The sequence below is a fragment of the Amphiprion ocellaris genome, chromosome 4 (assembly GCF_022539595.1).
Source record: "Amphiprion ocellaris isolate individual 3 ecotype Okinawa chromosome 4, ASM2253959v1, whole genome shotgun sequence".
Lineage (NCBI taxonomy): Eukaryota > Metazoa > Chordata > Actinopteri > Pomacentridae > Amphiprion > Amphiprion ocellaris.
In genome coordinates, this window is record NC_072769.1 from 4,916,420 (window position 1) to 4,938,512 (window position 22,093).

Genomic DNA, 22,093 nt, shown 5'->3' on the forward strand with positions numbered 1-22,093 from the left:
AGCAGTTTTGAGATTTGACTGTTGTCTAAGGCAAGAACAAACAAACTGCGATCCAGGGCTGTGGCAATAAAACTGTAAAATACGACATGTGAAATTATGAAAGACATAAAATAAACCAAAAAGGCAATGAAAAACTGCAAACAAACCAGCATGTTTAATGGTTTTATTTCCTTATGGAAGCCACTGTTCGTCTTGATGAGACCTGCTACTGTTAATATGTAAACCAGCTTGATGAGCCTGCTGTAAAGGTTCCAGCTAGCATGTGAGCCTTTTCTAAAGTTAACTGGTGGAACTATTCAGTTACTGCAATAATCTGTGTTATGGTAGAAACAGCTTACGTAAGAGTTGGTTCAGAAAATGTCAAAAACTTCAGCTTCAAAAATCTTCTAACAGCTGTGATCAGACCGGCTCTTTGACACATATTTTCTGACTGAGCGATTAGTTAGTCCTGCTCCCTCTATGGTTTGTATGTCCCAGCAGTGTGTAGTGCTGCCTATAACACACCATAGGAAGGAGGTCAGACTAGATATTGTACTTAAGTGGAGCAAATTTCCCCCAGACAAAAATATTTGAGAGCAATCAAAATATCTTGTTTGACCTCAAAAATTAAAAGGAAAGAGTAAAATGAGTATAAAGGACTAAATAGCAACAATATGTTTTTTTTAAAAAATAGAAATTTATACACATATCATCACCTTAGCATAATTAAAGTCAGTGTTAAAGTACACAAGCTTAAAGAGCTCATATTCATCTTTTTGAGTTTTCCTCTTTCCTTTTATGTGTTACAGGTTTAAAAGGTCTGAAAAGCTGTAAAGCCAAAAGTCCACGCTGACGAGAAGTATTCTGTCCTACAGAAAACTGCTTCTCTCGTGCCTGAAGTACAGTGTTCCCTCATCTATCACTGGGGTTATGTTCCACACCCCTCTGTAAGAGATGAAAATCCATGAAGTAGCAACCATATTTATTTTATTATTTAAATATAATATATGTTTTAGGGCTGTCTAAACCCTCCCCATACACCACACAACACCGTAGAGCAACACTATGAGCAGCGATCAGACGTCTGTGTAAAAGGCCAGATGCTGAATGCTGCTACACACAGGAGACTGATGCTACGGTCGCTGAACCAATCAGAGCCCAGCGCTGTACGCTATGCATTTAATTTCGCTTAAATATTCTCTTAATATGTTTTAATTATTATTTTTTATATTTTTTGTAGCGTTTTCAATTTTCAGGCTAGAAAATGTGTATTTTACCACAAAAATAGTTAAAATAATGTAGCGATCGCAGAGCCGGTCGCTATGACTGAACTGTTGCTGCAATGCACCATGGGAGTTTGGGGTGTTGGGGGTTTAAATGTCATTATTGTGGTTTTTGTTAGTGTTACAGTGTGATTAGTGCTTCTATTTTATTGTGTTTTTGTGGTTTAGTCAGCCTAGTTAGTTATGTTAAGTGTTATGTTGTCAGGACTGTGAATGTGGCATGTGATGTGTTCGATGACTTCCTGCCTCATTTTATATAGTGCTGTTCTCCGTGTGTGTCAAAATAAAAGCATCTGCTAGTTGGAGAGTGCATAAACGGCAGATATCCATTCTCCAGTGTTTTCCTTCAACACAGCCTACCACAGTAACAAATATTACCTATATACTTCTAAATCCCACGATATAGTGAAGAATCTGCGATGCCAAATGCAATTTATAAATCCAGGATACAGTGAGACCTTGAAAAGAGAACCGTGATATAGTGAGGGACCACATATCACCATGTGTCGCTTCTGCTACAGCAATGTGCAGTATGAGGATAAATTCACCAGCCTTATCAGCTTAATCATCAGCATAAACTATATCAATGTGTTTTGTTTAATAGAATTGGATTCTTTTGTTGTCATTGCAAATTTGCAACCAAAGTACTGAGTTAATTTAGTCATTTGTCCATGGAGAGAATTATTAAAACCGTCTCTATGTTTTCTTAATGGCTGCATCATTTCTTCAAATGGACTATTACCACCTATTTGCTGCATCATTTTTCACCTTTTCTCTCAGAATTTCAGAATCACATTTATCTCCAATGCAAAAGCCCACTTTATTATGGCAGCTTTTTTGACCTAATAAATAATTTCATCCTTCAATTAACTGCCTGTGTGTTTCAGGATTTTGACCTGGCTGCCATCTATGTGTCGGACGCTCAGTACAACAGAAATATTTACTTTGACACGTCTCCACAGGCTGTCAGGTGAGACTTTCATGTGTTTATGTTTACATTCTATCATTTTCTTGTCTTGATCATTGATTTACTTTCTGTCGGTTCTGGAAGACAGATTCTTCCTCTGTTTTATTTCACCAACAGTCTGACCATTACACACTAAATCAAAATTTCTTTTAGCTGTGTTTGCACGGTGACTTGCTCTGACTGTCGCTATTTCTGCCTTTAATGCAATAAATGCTTCAACATGTTGAAAATCATCATGCACAATGAAAAGGGCTTTTATTATAGGGATCTGTTTTGCCAATTGTGGATTAATTCTGAAAATAATCCCTGATAAACACCCTTCACCCTGTTTCATTAAAAAATAAAAATTAAAAAAATTGTAAGTTCTAGGGGGACAAAAAGCTTCATAATTTAAATCTTGAAACTTAAAGGTGAAGACTTAGGAGGTTCAAGGTTAGGAGAAGGGTTGTGGTTTGGGTAAGTTTTCAGGTAATGAATGTGAGTAAATAGAATATCCTCTGAAGTGATAGAAACAGGTGTGTGTGTTTTCAGGCTATATCTGCTCTACAACCACTGGGTCCTTAAGGTGCTCCTCTACTTCTTCATCTTGGTTGATCTCTCTCTGGCCCTCTTCGAGGAGCCGGCCGTCGTCCCTCTGCCTTCATGGGTAAGATGGCTGTTCACACTTTGCTAACTGTGATAACAGTGATGTAATGTGGATTCAGTGAAACCGCTAACGATGCTAAATGCTAACTGACACATGAGTGCATCAGGAACAAAGGCAGCTCGGGCAATTAAGATTGGAGTTTTCATTTCCACCTGCTGGTTGATTGTTATTAGACAGAAATGAGTGAAGCCGGTTTAAACCAGTGTCATTGTTTACTTTGTATATAGTACTTTGATTCTTTTTATTTTTTAAGAGAATTTTTATCTGTTTTTATTCTTATTTGCACTGCTGCTAATTGTCGTGTTCTTCCAGACAAATTTCATTGTACTTCTGCACAATGACAATAAAGTCTCTTTATCTTTATCTTCATCTTTATCTTGTTGTAATGGGTTGTTTTCAGGTCACCATGCTGGTGGAGCTGCTCTGTCTACTCGTCTTCACCCTCCGACTCATTCACTACGCTAAGGTGATTCCTCGAGACAAGTTCTGGAAAGACCCCAAAAATATCTGCATCATCGTCATTCTCTTGGTAGGAGGCGCTTATCTACATTTTCTTTCCATATAGTATTTAATAAGATCACTGTCTTACAGAATTAAATAATGTAAACAATTACTGAATATCAAATAGGGCTGCTTGGTGGTTAGTACTGTCGCTCCACAGCTAGAAGATCCCTGGTTCACGTCCCGTCCTAGACTTGGGATCTTTCTGCATGGAGTTTCCATGTTCTCCCTGTGCATTTGTGGGTTTTCACCAGGTTCTCCAGCACAGCTCCCACAGTCTAAAAACATGCAGAGGTTAAATGGTGATTCTAAATTGTCCGTAGGTGTGAATGTGAGTGTGATTGTTTGTCTCTATGTGTAACCCTGTGACAGACTGGTGACCTGTCCAGGTGTTCCTTCACCCTACATCAGCTGGCATAGACTCCAGCCCCCCACGACCCTAATGAGGATTAAACGGTGTATAGATAGTGGATGGATGGAAACCAAATATACTCAAACTGATGAAATCAAGCTCATAAAGTTTATCTCAATCACGACTGAATGTTACATCTGTACACACGCCGTTCACAAACTATCATTATCACTATCATCATACATTTTCCGTAATTTTCAGTAATATCACACAAAATGGCATTCGGTCACAAAGGCAAAAACCAAACCAAAGCCAGAACATCTGAAGCTGAGCTTGTGGACTCAAGACTCAAATCAAGTTTGGTTTTGTGTGTCTAGCTGCTCCCTGACTGTTTTAGTTCAGATTTGCATGTTTTGGAATTTGGGGTAGATTCTCCCAAAATTCTCTTGTGGTCTTCATGCAGACCTCTAGAGGAGACGATCACTGTAAGCATGTTTGGACTCTGACGATGAGGTTATCTCCTGCTAACAGTTGGTGAGTCGGACACACGGGACCCAGAAGAGTTCCTGGTTTTTGGTGTGAAAGCTGAAATAGTCGCAGTGTGCTGAGTGGAGTTCCTGTCTGTGAGCTGCAGAAGCAGAATGTGCTGAGAAGACTTTCTGGCTGTTGTTGTGAAATAACCTTTAGCCGGAGTTGTTGCCTCGTCAGCGCCTTTAAAGCAGGAAGGCTTCCCGGTGATTCAGTGACTCTGAGGCTCTCATGAGTATGTCAAGCAAAATGAAAAGTTCAGCTGAACTCTTTGCTAACAGGAACATTTCTTTATTATACCTCTTAAATGCTGGAATTACTCTCTCTGGGAATCTGTTTTTAGTGTTGGTTTAGGGACATAATTAAATTTATTTGATGTGGTCGTGGTTCGTGCAGGTGACTGTGGTGCATCCTTGAAGCTGTTCGCTGTTTTGTTTTACAATATCAACCTTTTTTTAATTTTTACTGAATTGCTCTTGGATTTCATTTTCTTTTGTGGTTGCTGTTACTAGCAATAGTAAATTTACTGGTATCATGATCTAGCTCTACCACCGTTAAAAAGTTTGGGGTCACCCAGACAATTTCATGTTTTCCATGAAAACTCACACTTTTATTCATGTGCTAACATAACTGCACAAGGGTTTTCTAATCATCAATAAGCCTTTCAACACCATTAGCTAACACAATGTAGCATTAGAACACAGGAGTGATGGTTGCTGGAAATGTTCCTCGAGTGTCCCTGGTCCCAGAGCTGGATGCTGGATGCTTCAGATGTGTGGCTGTGTTTTATGGTCCTTGTGTCCCACCCCCCCACCTCTCTATCTCTACCCCTCTACCTCTATCCCTCTATCTCTACCTTTCTACCTCTTCTGTCCCTCTCAACCCGCCCGGCCAGCAGCAGATGGTTCCCCCACATTAGAGCCGGGTTCTGCTCGAGGTTTTTTTCCCTGTTAAAAGGGTGTTTTCCTTGCCACTGTCTCCTTAGGGCTGCTCTGGGGATCAGGCATATGGGTTCTGTAAAGCGTCTCGAGACAATTTGACTGTAATTGGCGCTATATAAATAAAATTGAATTGAATTGAATTGAATTGTACCTCTATGGGGATATTCCATTAAAAATTAGCTATTTCCAGCTAGAATAGTCATTTACTACATTAACAATGTCTAGACTGTGTTTCTGATTAATTTAATGCTATCTTCATTGAAAAAAATGCTTTTCTTTCAAAAATAAGGACATTTCTAAGTGACCCCAAATTTTTGAACGGTTGTGTTCATATATCAAAAGCCTCAGTTCAGATGGATTCACAGTCTGAGTCACTTTAATGGACAGGCAGGAAAATGGAGTTCTGAAACTTGAATTAAAGAGATGATAATCTGTTGTTTGATTCTCCCAGATTATTTTACTAACTTGAGGTTATTTGCTTACTCTGATGAATTATGGCAGCAGGTGCTGGAGATACTGATGTTCTGCCTGAACAGACAAAACGTCTCTCAAAATGATTTAAAAAAATAAGTATATGAATAAAATGTACAACACTATATTTTTTTAAATCGCAGAGCTTCATTGAATTTTTAAAATGTGTTTTGTCCAGCTCACTCTGGTTGATATGATCATCTACGGAGCGCTGAAAGCTGCAAACTGTTATGGTGTTCGCTGGTCCAGAGTCTTGCGACCCCTCTTATTAGTCAACGTCACAGAGGGACGGCAGGTAAGGCCTCACCTGTCTCACCTCTCTGAACCCGCAGACAGCTGCCATTGCTTTATGAACAACAAGATTTCGTCAGAGCCCAGTTTTATGGCTCTCAGGAACTGTCTTCCCTCTTCCCTTGAGATTTTAATGACCATTTCTTTACTGCCACTCTCATGGCAAACTTGTGAATTGTAAATGTGAAAAAAGCTGTGATAATTTGATACTAAATCATTGTGAAAGTGGAGATCATTTTAAATAGATCCTGCTTTTTTGACACCTAATATTAACCTGAATTGGGAGGTGGTTTCTGTTTTATGCACAATAAGGAAACATGGACTTCAGAACATCTGAGGTGTTTAACAATTTTCCTTTTAGATGAAAATGCATGTATTTATCTGAATTCTTAATAGACCTACTGCAACATAGTGGTGTAGGGACATTTTTAGAGTTTTTCCAATGGAGAGTCCTTAACGCCAAGTTTAAAATGGATACAGCAGCTTTGTGGATAAATGTCAGCCTGTTAGAAACCCTGAGATCTAAGTGATGTAATAACACTGGGAAAGACTATACTGGACTAGAAGGCTGCATATGAATTTACCTGTACACAGTAACTGAGGGGTGGAGGTAGGAAGTCCTTTTTTCCAGTCTTTTTATTTGTGTTTCTTCTTCTTATTTAGGGCTCATAATCAATACTGATCACTGTGATGTTAAATAATAATAAAAACAAAGTCTGGTTATGTAAAAACAACGTCACACTACTAAACTGTTTTAAAAACTCCCTATATTTATTCAGAAGACGGTTCTGAGTTTACCTTTGCTGTTTAAACTTCAAGGAGGGCTTTAGGAAAACTTCCTGCTGCTAAACATGTAAATGTTTGACTTAATGAGCTGATGGCGCCTGAACGCATCATTAGTTTTGTGTTGGTGTGGATGAGGACGGAGCGTTCCCCGTGGAGGATAAGCATAAACTCTGTCGCTTTGTGTTTGTGCGTTTGTTTGTGTTCAGCTCCGCAGAGCGTTCAGAAGCATCCGGAACGCTCTGCCTCAGATCTTCTACGTCTTTCTGCTCTTCATGTTCAGCGTCCTCATGTTCTCCCTCATGGCTCTCAAACTGCTGGGCAAACGGTAAGATGGCTGAGTTCGGACATTATGTGCAAATCAAAGCACCGCTGCAGTCCAGCAGTGAGTACTTCAGTCACTGCTCTTTTAATGATGAATTACTAAAGGCTGGATAACAGAGGATCTTCTCATACAGTGTCTCCTGATAACAACTTTGCTTTCTGCACCATTTGTTTTCCTGGTACGTGTGCAGTCGGTGCACTTATAGTGTGGACAAAGAAACTGACCTCAAGACAGCATAGTTCAACAGCACCACAGACTACACCCTCCAAAAGAACTGTTTTAGTTCTAGGCAGAACTTACACATCCAGGCTGAGTTAACGCTTAATGGTGGGCATGACTGACAATTATGGTGTGTCATTGTTGTGCAGTCACATAATGCATGAATGCCATTTCTTGACTCACGCCTGCACTACTGTTTGAAACTTTTTTCATGTTTCCAATGCATGGAAAGCAAAGCAAGGACTTCCAAATTAGTTTAGCAATGCATGACATCACTCCATTGAAAGTAAATTCAAAACGAGACCACTGAAGCCTGAAAGACGAGATAAAGTAAGATTAGGTAAGACAGAACTTCATTAAACCCAGTGGAAATTCTTGAAAAAGAAAAGAAAGATTGCTGAAGCTAGATGTACCTAATTATAGGCAATAAAGAATTATGTTTTCTTCCATATGCTCATGCTGTAGCCACGACATTCTGTCTCCAGAGAGCAACACAAGCTTAATACGTTCTTGATTGAATGTCCAAGTCAGCACCTGAAATTTGAGGTGCATTTTGCAGTGTTCGTACCATTATACTATAGAGTGGCAGAAAAAGATTTAATATCACCCAATACACACAGTATGTCTAATGCAGTATGCCAAAAATAGACAGATGTCCCGCTTCATTTGGTTGGATTTTGCGATATGCAAGCTAGCATGCTTTTCTGATCTTTCTGATCACAATCCTTTGCACACCTACGTCACACACAGCATGTCACTGCATAAACATCAACAAGTTTAACCCACTGAGAGCGCACAGTGGGATAACGGCTCATTTCACACGACATTCTGCAACGGTCAAAGTTCAAAGCAAAATATTATGATGAAGTAGTGTTCCAGTTGTATGCATACTGCATGAAACCATAGCACTTTGTTGAAGTATACTACATGAACATATGTTTTATTTTAAAAAAAGATAATTAAAGGAAGTATGTGATCTGGAACTTTGGTCGTCATTGAATAAAGTGTGCTGATTGCTGAACGCTGTAATTGTCAAAAAAAACATCATCCTCTAGTCTTTGTGCAATTAGAATGTATTTATTCTTTTTAAATCCTGGTGATTAAATGCTGTGAAACGTGTCTGAAACTGTGGACGCAAACTGCCAAACTTACCATGAGAATAACTCCTTCAGAATTATTTCTCTCAAAAGAGAGAAGTAATAGAGAGAAGTAATATTGTAGTATTTCGAAACTATACTAGTAGATGAAATGCATGTTCTGTTTTCTCTACAGAGGTCTGACGACCATAGAAGGAGCTCCATACTTCACCAGCTACCTGGAGATAGTCTTCGATCTGTATGTCCTCGTCACCACAGCCAACAGCCCCGACGTCATGTAAGACCAACTTATATTGTAAAACTCACTGTGTGTGTATCTTTGATTTCAAACAAATCCATCCATCCATTATCTATATACATCTTAATCCTCATTAGGATCATGGGGGGCTGGAGTCTATCCCAGCTGACTGAGGGTGAAGGTAGTGGACACCTGGACAGGTCACCAGTCTATCACAGAGCTACATATGGAGACAAACAATCACACTCACATTCACACCTGCAGACAATTTAGAATGATCAAATAACCTGAGCGTGTTTTTGGACTGTGGGAGGAAGCCGGAGATGAGATCTACTTCATTCATCTCTGAGGGAATTATTTTGCCAACAGAACCCGGAGAAAACCCACAAACGCACAGGGAGAACATGCAAACTCCATGCAGAAAGATCCCAGGCCCAGGCTAGGACACGAACCAGAGATCTTCTAGCTGTGAGGCGACAGTACTAACCACTGACTCATTGTGCAACCTGTAGTTCGAATAAATAGTTGAATATATTTCCCTTCTCGAGAAACAAGCTTCTTTTGAAAGTACACTAAGTCCAGCATTGGTTATATTCATGTCTGCTTGGTAGATTCCTTTTTTTTTTGTTTTTTTTTGTTTTTTTGTTTTTTTTGTCTGCATTTGTTCTCATTGTTTAACTCCACAAGAGGGGAGTCAACATTGTATGAGATCGATGCATATTTTAGTCTTGCAGCCAAATATTTTAATATTTAGTGCATGTGTGTGACCATCACCGGCCCTCCCTGAAAGCTAAGCAGACCTTCTTTATTAGAATTCCCTATTATAAGCCAGGGAGGGCAGTGCTACACCTCAGTGATGTGTGGGGGAAACAAAGACTGGACAGGATGAACAGGACGAACAGGATGAACAGGGATAGAAATTAACAGGCGGTGCTATTGCAATTAAAGATTGTAAGGTGGTGTGTTATGCCCAACTACTAACTGTCAATCAATTTAAAAAAAAATAAAAAAATAAAAAAAAATTTTGAAAAAAGAAAAGAAATCCAAACCAGCAGAAAAGAAAAAGAGATAGAATAAATAAATAATTAAACAAACGGTACTGAGCACCATAATTGTGGATGTCTTGATAGTGTAGAATAGAATAGAACAGGCCAGAAGAGGATACTAGTGAAAGAGAGAATGAGTTTAGGGTAGAGAGTCTGGAGAGATTCTCAGCACATTCTGGCGGGTCCCATCATTCACTGAAATGGGACTCGGCAGTAGCTGGCGAGACCTGATCAAACATGCAAGTGTGAAGGACCCGGAAGCCCAGAACAGCAATCACAGCAAGGCAGGGCCAAGCCAACAGGGCACCCCTCCCCCCAGGCAGTAGGAGCCACAGGGCGGCACCCCCAGAGAGCCACCGGGGCCACCGTGAACGACGCGAACCCGGAGAACAAGAGGGAGCAGCTACCGACACCCCCAGCGCGCCCAGACCGACCCAGGCGGCCCGGGGCACGAGGACCCACCCGCCACCCAAACCCCAACCCCGCCCACCCCAGCCCCAGCCCCCACCAAACCCCCCACCCCACCACCCGACCCGCCCAACCCCACCCCCTCTCCCTCCCCCGAGGGGGCCAACGGCCCCACACAGCCAGGAAGCCAGACACAGGGGCCGAACGGCCCACCGAAGGGGCGGCAACCAGCCCATCACAAGGCAGGCCACCACCGGGAGCCGGCCAGAGGAAATCGGAGCCGGGACCCGATGCTAGTCCAGAGGGTAAAAATGGACAGTGTGGTGGGGCCCGGCGACGCCGACAGGGAGGCACCCCGCATACCCCCCGCACCAGGCCCCAGGTGAGCGCAGTACACCCAGGGCCCCCACCCCCCGCAATGCGCCCTGACAACCCACCAGGACAGAGCCACCACATGCCACCAGCCCGCAGTACAGCCACAGCGCCCACCAGGACGGCCAATCCAGCCCCCGCAGCCCACCAAGAGCCATCGCACCTGCCCGGACCCGTCGGGCACGCAGGAGAACCCCCCCCGACCACAGCCCCCAGGTCCCGGGGACCCCCCGGCCACAGCAACACAGATGATGGTCCACCCCCGCCACCCCATAGCCATAAGGGGGCCGGGTCCCACCAGCGAGGCCATATTAGTGAAATCTCCCCCATTACTCCCTATTAATATGTCTCCCGATCCCAGACTGGAGACATTATCCCTGCACCGTGATAGTGTAACCCTGAGTGTCATGTGGTGCATTAAAAGTGGGGAGGCTGGGCGAGGCGTCCAGGGGGCAGGCCAGAGGACCACAGAGGATGGCTACTCTGCAGCCTACCCTGGCCCAAGTTCCCCGAGCCGTCCCAGACCTACCCCCAAGCTGTGAGTGTGTGTGGTGCATTAAAAAGAAATTAGAGAGCAGGGGAGGCAAGCAAGAGGGTGATGGGGAAGAGACAAGGCCGTAGAGCCCTGCCATCCGCCCCACCACAGAGCCCATCGTTCCTGCCCCCACCTGCTCTCAGGGCCCTAACTGTCATGTCCCTGTATGTGCCTAAGAGTAACCTGCTTGGTAGATTCCTAACCCGACCAAGCAGCTATGGGACCATATGCACCAGCTGTCTTCATGTTTGCTGAAAGATGGCAAAGATACATGACACTGAATCAGCAATATGATAACAGCACAAACTATTCATGCGTAAGATATTATGCATGAACATATTAAAGCTAATTGATCAAAAATTTAGTCAAATGTAAAGCGTGAGCCACACAGATCATTAAGAAACTATCATATGTTTCCTTTTATTTTTTCAATTTTTTGTACTGATTTAATAATATAAAGGAGGAAATGATTATGCTCTAGATGTCTTTTTCACAGCTAGAAATGTCTCAACAAAATAAAGCTAATTATTTTTCTGTATTTTATCAGCCATCTTCAGTGAAAATGATTTATTATTTATTTATTATTATTTAAGACTGTAGTTCAATGAACCAAGAACAAACTAGAAAGGAAAAAAAATCAACTGTGTCATCTGTCTTGAGTAAATTGAGACTAGGACCAGACATTTTGATTCAAATTTATGATGAATTTTGAATGTGTGACCTTCACATTTGTTAACATTTTGTCCTTCGTGGGTGTGAGATACATTCATAAATAAGACTCTTCCTTGTAGCGTTCAAACCACACTGACTTTTCTGCTCCTGGTTGTGGAGGGAAGCATGTGAGCTGCACTGAAAAGAAAAAGGAAGTGGTTCTAACCAGGCTTTTTTTGTGTGTGTGTCTTTGAGTCTCAGGTCTGCACATTTTACATTTCTGATTCTCGTTGGCAGGATGCCGGCGTACAATGCCAGCTTCGTCTTCGCCATCTTCTTCATCTTGTACATCCTCATCAACACGTACATCTTCATGTCTGTCTTCTTGGCCGTCGTTTACAACAACTACAAAAAATACCTGAAGGTACAGCTGTGTGACGGAGTGAAAACCTTCCTTACAGAGTGCAGAAACAACCCATTTGTCCGGAGCCAGTACACTGAAATACTGCCCCGCCTGGGATAGACTGTACTAGTTGGTTTAATACGTCATTTTCAGAGAGTATCAATTGATATAGTAAAAATTATTGAAACAAATGTCAGGTTTCAATACAGTTTGTCGGGGTTTCAAGTGCCTGGTTTGGCTGCTTTGTGCAAAAACACCTTTTCAAACGTGTTCATCAAATTTTTAGGCAAATTTTTTTTTTTATGTTAACAAACCACAAAAATGAACTACCTATAATACAAAGAGTAATATTTGTAATTTAGTGATTTTTATACAGTATTTTTTTAATTTGCAGAAATTGCAACGTGATATTTTCAAATTTTTGTTAATATTTCTCAAATCTGTTTTATTATCAGTTGTTGGATGTGTTTTGTTGTGTCATATTGTTGTTGTTTGTTTTTTTTTTTTAAAGTAACCACAGTAACAATCTTTCCTTAAGAAAATCTGTATCTAGGAATTGAATGTTGTTGTTGTTGTTTCAATTGTGTGTTTGGTGAATGCAGTGGTTTCATGTTTGGGTCAGCTTCAGATCAAATGTTTTCAGGTGTTAAATTAATGTTCACCTGCTGACAGCATTTATTGTGCAATATGTAATACTGTGTGTGTGTGTAGTACTGACCATCTCTGTCCCACAGGAGGAGGTACGGCAGCTGGTTAGGGCCAAAAGGCACAAGATGGTGCGAGCGTTCGCCGTCCTGCAGGAGCAGAAGGAGGAGGGTGGAGAGCCGGTGGTGAGCCAGGCCAGCTGGAACCAGGTGGTCCATCTGGTCCAACCTGACATCAGTAACGCCCACAGAGAGCTGCTGTGGAGCGTCTGTGACGACAAGAACCAGGGGGCCATCGGTGGGTCGCACACAAAGCAACACACAACAGTGTCACTTCTATCTAACTCTGACTTAACAGAGACTTTGATAGGAAAACACTCCTGACACTATAAATGTGAGGGGGGCAGAGATAGGATTTTGAAAAGTGAGTGACAGAGCAGGAAAGATATTTAACAGTTCAAATTCAGCTCAGAGGTTTTCCAACTTATGTAGAAAATGTCAGAGATGTGCAGAGCTGTAAGTAAAGATTGTCACCCAGTGGAGTTTTCATAAACTCATAAGGAGTGATGGTTGTTGAGTGTCACATTCTGGGGACATGTCGCTGTAGCTCAGAACAAAATCAACACTAGGACAACTTTTTTGGAGACAGCTGGACAGGTGTATCCCTGCAGGAGCCTGGTGGGCAGAGTGGGGCCATCGTGGAGACTCGGCACCCCTCAGGCCTGTGCTATAAAGCGGGATGTGGGGATAGCGAGAGAACTTTGTCTGGCAAGAAGTGTACACTGGTTCACTTCTTTCCATGGTAGCTTATACTGATCACCTAGCTTGCTCCAGAGCAGAGGGCTGTGAGATTAGTTGCCTAAAGTCAGAGTTTTCAGCATCACGAAGGAGGCCCTCTTCTTACCCTGCTTGACATGGTAACTTATGCTGTGGAGCTAACCTGGTCGGGAGCAGGTTATGTTCAGAGTTTCTGATTTAATCGGCTGTAACAAGCATCTCCTGTTTAAACAAGGCGTTTCCTGACGATTATTTATGAGCAACACAAATTATCAGCTGAGGGAAAATGTTTAATCTGCAAACATGTTAAACTGTATGTTAATAAAACCACTGAATGAAGCTGTTTAGTTACAGTATCACACACTGTATACGTCACGTTGCCTTGGAAACCCAACATGTATTTAGTTGGTGATGTAAAAACCATATAAATATGTTTATAATGTTTGGTCCGTTTACATGCTGACACTGCAGATGATAGAACACTGATTAGAACTTTGATTATTCCAGTGGTTTTGTTAAAGTGAATATTCAATTAAAAACATTCATTTCATTTTGATTTGGTCACAAATGAAAGTGATTTCCTGCATTATGGGACAGTGTCAGCTCTAAATGCACTTCAGTACTGGACAATATCATGTTTAAATATATGAAGTTTAATAGCTGTGTCGCGCAGCTGTCAGAAATATTCAGCTGCATTGATCAGTAAAATAAATATACTACCACACTTTCAACAGTTTTCTACCAGCTTTCCTGTCTTGCCTCATTTCTAGTAGCAGCTTTTTACAATCACATATTTTATATTCCTCATTTTTCTCCATTAAAACAACCTTGTGACTGAAGCAGCTGCACACAGTCATTTTATTTTGTGTGGAAGAAGCATTAAATGACACATTAAACGGACACTTTTTTTGTGAACACAGAGTTTGAAGCAGAAAGCCTGAGTTGACAAAGAAAGTTGAAAACCAACGTCGTGACAAATGTTCATTGTGACTGAGGCTTTAGTTTTTGTGGGGCCGACTTACACAAAGAAAGAGCAGCTATGTTGAACTTACTTCATTGTACAACCTTCAGGTGATATTCAAGATAACAGACCAACACATATAAAAGCATTCCCCATACTGGTTTAGGATTATGGTTTGTTGTTCTTGTGAGAAATATGCAGCACTAGACTTGTCCATGTTTCATGCTCATAGCTAGAATTAGGAACCCTGATTAAACTTACCAAGTCGATAACCAACTTCATGTGATCACTTGTTTGGTTTAGTGAAGCCAGATAACAAAAAGGTGTCCTGGTATGTTGAACTGGCTTCATGGTAGAGGCCTCTCGTCAGCCTCTACAATATTAGATGGTGGTTGTCCCTCTTTTATTTTGTTGTCTTTAGTTTATTTTTTTAAATATGCTCGTCAGTTCGGTGAAATAAATCTGTCTTGAGTTGCAACTCATATGGTCCAGGCTGGACCCTCCTTAGTCCAGCCTGGAGCCTAGTTATGAAAAATTAGGGATTCAAGAGGGAATGAACAAACTATATAAATTCAGAATATTACTGAAATTTACTGGAGACCAGTTGGTCAAGAAAGCCCAGAGAGGCTGGACATGAACCTGAGCATCATGTAGTTCTACCCATATCTGCTGCTACCATTCAGTCTAATAACAGACAACCCAACTGACCAAACTGACACCCTAAACAATACTAGAGCTGTTTTTCAGCTTTGAAAAAGCTGATAAAGCGTGGAATGCCAGCTTGGTACAAAAGGCATTATAGTCCTTGGTGGGGCATTTTACACTGTAGACTTCTACCTTTAAAAAATATATTTGTCTTATTATATTTTGGATGTTTTAAATTAGTAAAACAATTCATGGCCAAAGTTGCTCTTCATCATGTACAGAGGTATTGAACTAACTCAGATCTGTTACTGCCTGAATATGGTACACAAATTCATTTTGTACCATGAATACCAGCAAAAGCAGAATAACAAAATATAGTCAACATCTCAGAGATGTACGTAGCATCAGACAGACAACATCTGTTACAGAAATTTACCCAAAGTCCTCATGCAAAGTTTTGTGTAGTGAGGTGTTTATTAGTATTCTGGTATGCAGTGGGCTTACCAACACAGAGCATGAGTCTGTGAAGGTAAGCCGACCCAGAACATTCACAGAGGACACATTTCATAGGGATGGTCAGAGGGTAGTGAGAGGGTTGTATGTAGATACCAAGGTGAATAGGGGTTAGTTTGCTATGGTTGGTAGTCAGTGACCGAGAGTAAGAATACAAAGAACAAAAGATGGTTGAATGAAGGGGTTGGTAGACAGCAGAAGGTAAGAGGAGAGGGGTCTGCAGACAGTAGCAAATAACAAAAGGTAAGAGAATTATGACTAACTGTGGGTAATGGAATGAAGGAGTGACACTATAGGGTGTATATAGCAAAAGATGTGCTATTTCTTCATCACATCAAACTGCATTTTTGTGGATTTACTTATGGACATGCTGTGGACGCAGCCTCCATGATCTCGCTTTGCTCAAGAAAGCAAATGAAGTGTTGTCAGCCGAGTCTCATCTTCAGAGTGAGGCGTTCATTAAGACATTCAGCTCTCATGCTTTTGCAGAGTCATTATCTTCAGACTCATCTTTCATATGGAGGAAGCCAAAATGCTTCATCATAGAGTTTATGTGAAAGCTGAGAAAAACCCGATGCAACTGACCAGAAGAGCTGATATGAAGTAACACCAGATGGAAACAAAAACATTGTTCATCTTCACAGTAAATGGAAGCATTTACACACATGGATATACGACACTGCAATACAAAAATGACAGTGAAGTTACCCCAGAAACCAAAGAATTTAAATACAAAGCATTTTATTCATGTTATTTAGGTGCACTTAATTCATTTCAGCCCAGTGAGACACTCTACTGCGGTTTTGCGCTTTTCCACTGCTGCTCCTTTGCTCTGCTCTAGTTCAACCACAGACTAGATGAGGTAGAACAGACCGAGCAGAGTGAAGTAGGTTAAGTGAACACGGCATCAGACCAGTCAAATTTTGTTGGGTCTCATGTGCACCACCTTTGTGGTTGTAAATGAAACCGAAAACAAGGGTAGATGTGACCGACATGACTGTGATCTGAGATGCTAGTGTTTTAGCGATGTCCGTTGGTTCAGAATGTCTCATACAGCACCTTTAACCAAGCAGAGACATTCAGTGGGGATGATGATTGGTAAAACTGGGTATTTCAAACCCTCGTAAGAGATAAAAAAAAATTTCACACTTGCTGCCTTCAGTTGGTAGCATCTTAAAAGACACAGGTTGTTTCTACAAATCTGTGCCTTCAAATTTGCACTGATCAGCCACTGACTGCTGAAGTGAGTCAGTCAGTCAAGTGCATCCGACGGTATCGGTGACATGAATAAAGTTCTTCCTCTGGCTCCCTCTGTCCAGCATTGCAGTCAAAAGTTCTTTGCCTTCCAGACCAGTGTCTTCTTCTAGCACCTTCCTTAATGTTGTGCTGGGCCTGCCAATCCTTCTGACAGTATCAGGTTTCCATTAGCAGTACTCGACCATGAAGTGAACATCATTAATAATATCGGTACTTTGTGGTGTTCTGCTTGAATGCCTTGGATTTTGGCATCCATGATGATGCGGCTGAGACACCCAAATTAAGGTTGTCCCAGAACAAGCACACTCCTTCATGCACATGGCAGTCCTAAATGTCACTGGTCTACCCCTGCAGGAAAATGCATCCCACCACATCATAAAAACATCAATCAGGAACATCTTGAGGAACATGATGATCATGCAAGATGTTGATTTGACCTACAAAATTCCTAGACCCGATTCTGATCAAGCATCAACAGGATGCAGTGAAACAAGTTTGATTCCTAGAGGCCCCACTGCACAACCCAGAATACCCAAAATATCCACTGCCAGCGTCCTGGTCCAGACCCCATAGGACACCCTGAGAGGTCCTCTGGTCCAGACCCAATGGTTCAGAGCATTTTTGATGGCATAAGTGGAACCAACACAATATTAGGCAGGTGGTCATAATGTTTTGCCTGATCGGTGTATGTGATAACTCTATTTTAATGTTTTGTACAGTGTTTTTAATTGTATAATTTGAATGATTGGTTGATAGGTAAGGTGGCGTTTGTCCAGCTGGCGGACCTCTTGAACATTGAGGTGATCACTATCAAGTCAAGACCACACCCACTCAACAGTTTATGCCCCGCCTTCTACCAGTCGGCCCCCAGCCGCCTCCTCTGCCGAATGGTCCAACATCGGTGAGATTCATTATTATGTAGATGTAGGAATGTGTTTGGTAGTAACTAGAAAATATTAAAGAGAGTAACAAAAGAGACTTTCTCTTGGTTTTGACAAAAGCAGTTATAAACACAGAATTCTGTGTGTGTTTGTTTCTAGGGCCTTTGTTATTGTGTATGACCTGATCATCCTGGTGAACGCCGTGTTCATTGGTCTGGATGAGGAGAATCCAATGATTGCGAATTCCGAGTGGGTTTTTCTGGCTCTCTACATGCTGGAGATCTTGCTGAAGCTCTACGTGTTTGAGCCCAGAGCTTTCTTCTCCAGACACAGCTTCTGGAATTGGTGAGGATGAGCTGAAGGTGGTCACTATGTTTACCTCATGCCATACACTGGATGGGCTTTCATTGTTTTCTTGTCCTAAATAATCAAAATCAGCAGTGTGGAGACCCACTGCTGATTGTCCACAGGCAACTAGAAGGGAACTTCAAATTTCAGCTGGTGTCCTGTGGATGAAATGAAGGACTCAAGATCCAGGATCTATGCAGGATGTGGGGCCACAAGTATAGCTTTCTGATTGGTTTCCGACATTTTGTGTATTTATTCAGCGGTCCAAACCTTCAATGTACGATAGATTCAGTTATTTTCAACAAGTCAGATGGTTTCAAAAATGAGTCCCTATACTTGATAGCCTTCCCTGTCTGTTTTTCTCTGCACATTGCTATTGGTTCTAATGAAACTTTGAAAACATCTAACCAATACATGGTAGCAGCAGACTGATAAATCATTTGATTGAATTCCATTTTGAGATAATCCACATCGGCCAATTAATTCACGGTGATTATTTCCCTTGGTGGGTAAGAAAAAATGGAAGAAAAACCTTACACTGAGATTTAGTTTATTATTGGTATTAGAATTGACAGTAGAAGTCTTCCCCATTACCATAACTGTTAATATGTAGCTAAATTGCTAGACACTGTAGCAGTTGCAAATCAAAAACAACAGCATGATATTGACAGTATAAACAGCCCATCGGTTGCTTCCTTCTATATAATTTCTGTATTTTTTTCTTTTTTTTTTTTTAAAAAGTCTGTATTTTTCTTATGACAACTGAACATTGCAGTTATTATTTGAGCAAACAGATGGAAATATAGCATTGTCGGGGCTTATTTTCAGCAGTGAATTAATCATTATTTAGTGCGCTGGTGAGAGTTTAGAGCAGCACCAGCATGCTTGCTGATAGAATCCTGTCACTGTTGGTTTTGGATTTGATTGTGTGTGCTACAGTTAAATGTCAAAGCTATACTTGAAAACAAAAGTCTTTAAAGAAACATGGTCAAGTGTGTGATCATCAGACCAAAATGCTAATCCTAGAGTCACACAGTGATCCATCAGCGACCACTTTTGACCTCTGGATGCCAAATATACATCGTGTGTCAGATAGTATCAGACATTAAGTAACAAATATGACAGTTGTTGTGACCCATTACTATAAACCAACCCAATCACAACACAGCATGCAATGATTCAGAAAGCATTTTTAACATTCCTGGATAAAAAGCAGACACACACATACACACATTAAACACTACCGTTCAAAAGTTTGGGGTCATCCAGACAATTTCTTGTTTTCCGTGACACTTTTCTCCATGTGCTAACATAACTGCACAAGGGTTTTCTAATCACCAATTAGCCTTTCAACACCATTAGCTAACACAATGTAGCATTAGAACACAGGAGTGATGGTTGCTGGAAATGTTCCTCTGTACTCCTATGGAGATATTCCATTAAAAATCAGCTGTTTCCAGCTACAATAGTCATTTACCACATTAACAATGTCTACACTGGATTTCTGATTAATTAAATGTCATCTTCATCGAAAAAGCTGCTTTTCTTTCAAAAATAAGGACATTTCTAATTGACCCCAAACTTTTGAACGATAGTGGATATGTTTTACACTGCTTCGATGTTTATACAGTGTCTTGTTTCATGTGAAATATGTATAATTAAGTGTTCTTAAGTAATTATTTCTCTGCTAATTGAACTAATGATGAAAGCATCTACACTTTACAAATCTAAAAATCAATGAGGTGTGTCACATCATTTCACACAGCTTATCTACATCCCAGATTATAAGTACAAGGTAGGTGACACGTGTTCCCGTTCTTTTATGTTATCAGCTGCTTCTTTTATCTTCAGTCATGTGCCTGTAAGTGCTCAGACCAGTGCAGAGATGCTTCAGGCAGCATTGGTTTATTTATTTATTTTATTTGTTTAGCATCGTGTTATGAAGATGCTTTTGAACGAGGGAGATAAGTTTATGGTCAAAAAGTCTGAAAGGAAAAACTAAATTTAAAAAAATGACGAATACAAAGAGCCTTAAAAAATGGCATTAAAACAGTGAAAGACAAAGTAAACCAAATGTAAAAAGATGACTAACAAACAAAATACGGAACCTGGCCCAGAGGAGTAAACGTTCACGTCTCTTTCTCTGGATTTATCTGAGGTGATTTAATAACTAAATCATCAGTTTGCTCCACTTTTTGCAAAAATTCTATCCACTCGGGATGCCAGGCCTCTTACTGCTGTTCCTGTAGATTTTTCTCGTTCGCAGTTGTAGTTTTTCCTTTTGGACTTTTTATATGTAGTGGCCACTTTTTTGGTACACTTATGCCATTTAATGCAATCCTTTACATCAGCCATGATGCCTTTCTCTGGCACACAGTATACCTTATAGTATGTCTGGCATCTGTGACTCCCCTTTCAGACATTCACTGTGTTCCTTTAATCTCACAACAGCTAAATGGGTTCACTTTATGTCAGAACAAGCAGCCTGCTCACTTGTCTGTCGAAGTTGTGACGGCAGTCTCACTGGTTTGAAGCTTGTAACATTTCTGTGTCATTCTAAACAGGGTACAAGTCTCAACTATGTGGTGTCAGATTCATTTTTCTTTCACTTTGCAGCACGATTAGTGGTCAAAAAACATCACAGAGAGCAAAACACTGTTTGCTGCCAACATCACAAAACACCTTTCTTCTGCACTTTGCACTACAATTTTACTTTGCAAAATGACTAACCTAAATTTGATTAAAAGAAATACCACTTTACTGTAATGAAGATGGGGACTATATGCTCAGATCTGTGATATTCCAATACCACAGTAATGAATATAATCAATGTTTTTATTTTTTAAACAGAAGCTGCAGTTCAGTTTGTTGCTTCCAGCTGTTTGTATGAGTCTTTCCTTTCAGTTTATCAAATATCTGCAGCCTCAGACAGCAGCAGAGTCCATGTGAGCATACTTGAAATAAGAGAGTTATGCGTATTCAAGACATGGAACAACAGAACAACAATGCCAGTAATTTAATTACTTAGAATTATAAATTATGCACAACATGGACACAGGATCAATCAAGAATCTAATAGCAAGTCACAACAGTTTGAATCCAGACTGAACATTATAGGCGTCATAATAGTACACCTTTTGGATTGGGTTGGATTAGATTGTACATGTGCACCTGAAGTGGCCACTGCGTTTATGAAATATTTAAGTCTTCTGAAACTCTGTTGCTGCAGCTGTTGACGTACTTTTCTTTGTTTTCATTGCTGTTTTTTTTTTTTTGCTTTTGTATACAGTCGTGTGCCCTCTGCTGGAGAGCTGTGCAGCTGCGGTAACTTCAGACAGCTGTGTTGTGTTTGTATCTTTCATGGATGAATTATTAGAACTGGACACTACACCCAGTCACTTGAATATAAAAATATTTGTCCAGCACATTTGCCCAGCTAAAAAGTTAATGCAAAACATTAGCTGGGTTAGCTTATTTGCCTCTGGGTTCCACATTGTGCAGCCCCCTCAACATTAATGTCCTCCATAGATTTTACACACAAAAAATTACTTCTCTTTTCTGCAAGAGATTTTGGTTGCAGTACCTTTAGTAGCCACTGGGACAAACATGCAGCATCCGGTTCTCTTAATACTTCCATGGTATGTTTCAGTTGTTCACATGTTGTCAGGCTGTCATCATGTGAACACAAGCAGGGTAAAAACAATGGTTTTGCTTTCAGCATCATCACAGTTAAAAAGCTTTTTCATCATATTTCCATTTCCATTTTGTAATGTCTGTTTTCTTCCTCCAGGTTTGACACCATCATCGTCGTCTCCGCTCTCGTCGCCACAATCGTCAACTCTGCCATGAAGTCATGTGAGGACTGTTTGTGTTCTTTCTAGCACATGGTTCAGCTTTAGGCAGAAAACTGAAGAGGAAACGGTAGCAACAACTGAGTGATTCTGAAACAATTAGTTTATTAATTAACATTTTTACTTACTTAATTACTTTATTGAGAGTAAACTGATGTCTGAATGTCTTTGGGTTTTAAG

At 40.8% G+C, this 22,093-nt stretch overlaps 1 protein-coding gene across 2 annotated transcripts in view; it reads left to right on the top strand.

Moving 5' to 3' along the window:
- Positions 1 to 22,093, top strand: part of tpcn3 (two pore segment channel 3) — a 29,802-nt gene that overhangs the window by 2,206 nt on the left and 5,503 nt on the right. Inside the window, exons 2-13 of one of the 2 annotated variants that reach the window (XM_055010342.1) lie at positions 789 to 926; positions 2,150 to 2,232; positions 2,761 to 2,875; positions 3,276 to 3,404; positions 5,847 to 5,963; positions 6,952 to 7,070; positions 8,559 to 8,660; positions 11,931 to 12,057; positions 12,771 to 12,978; positions 17,590 to 17,734; positions 17,874 to 18,059; positions 21,853 to 21,917. In XM_055010342.1, coding sequence (XP_054866317.1) covers positions 3,282 to 3,404; positions 5,847 to 5,963; positions 6,952 to 7,070; positions 8,559 to 8,660; positions 11,931 to 12,057; positions 12,771 to 12,978; positions 17,590 to 17,734; positions 17,874 to 18,059; positions 21,853 to 21,917 — 1,192 coding nt within the window. In that variant the 5' untranslated portion in view covers positions 789 to 926; positions 2,150 to 2,232; positions 2,761 to 2,875; positions 3,276 to 3,281. The remainder of the gene's footprint in view (positions 1 to 788; positions 927 to 2,149; positions 2,233 to 2,760; positions 2,876 to 3,275; positions 3,405 to 5,846; positions 5,964 to 6,951; positions 7,071 to 8,558; positions 8,661 to 11,930; positions 12,058 to 12,770; positions 12,979 to 17,589; positions 17,735 to 17,873; positions 18,060 to 21,852; positions 21,918 to 22,093) is intronic. The other variant, XM_055010341.1, reaches the window with a different exon arrangement.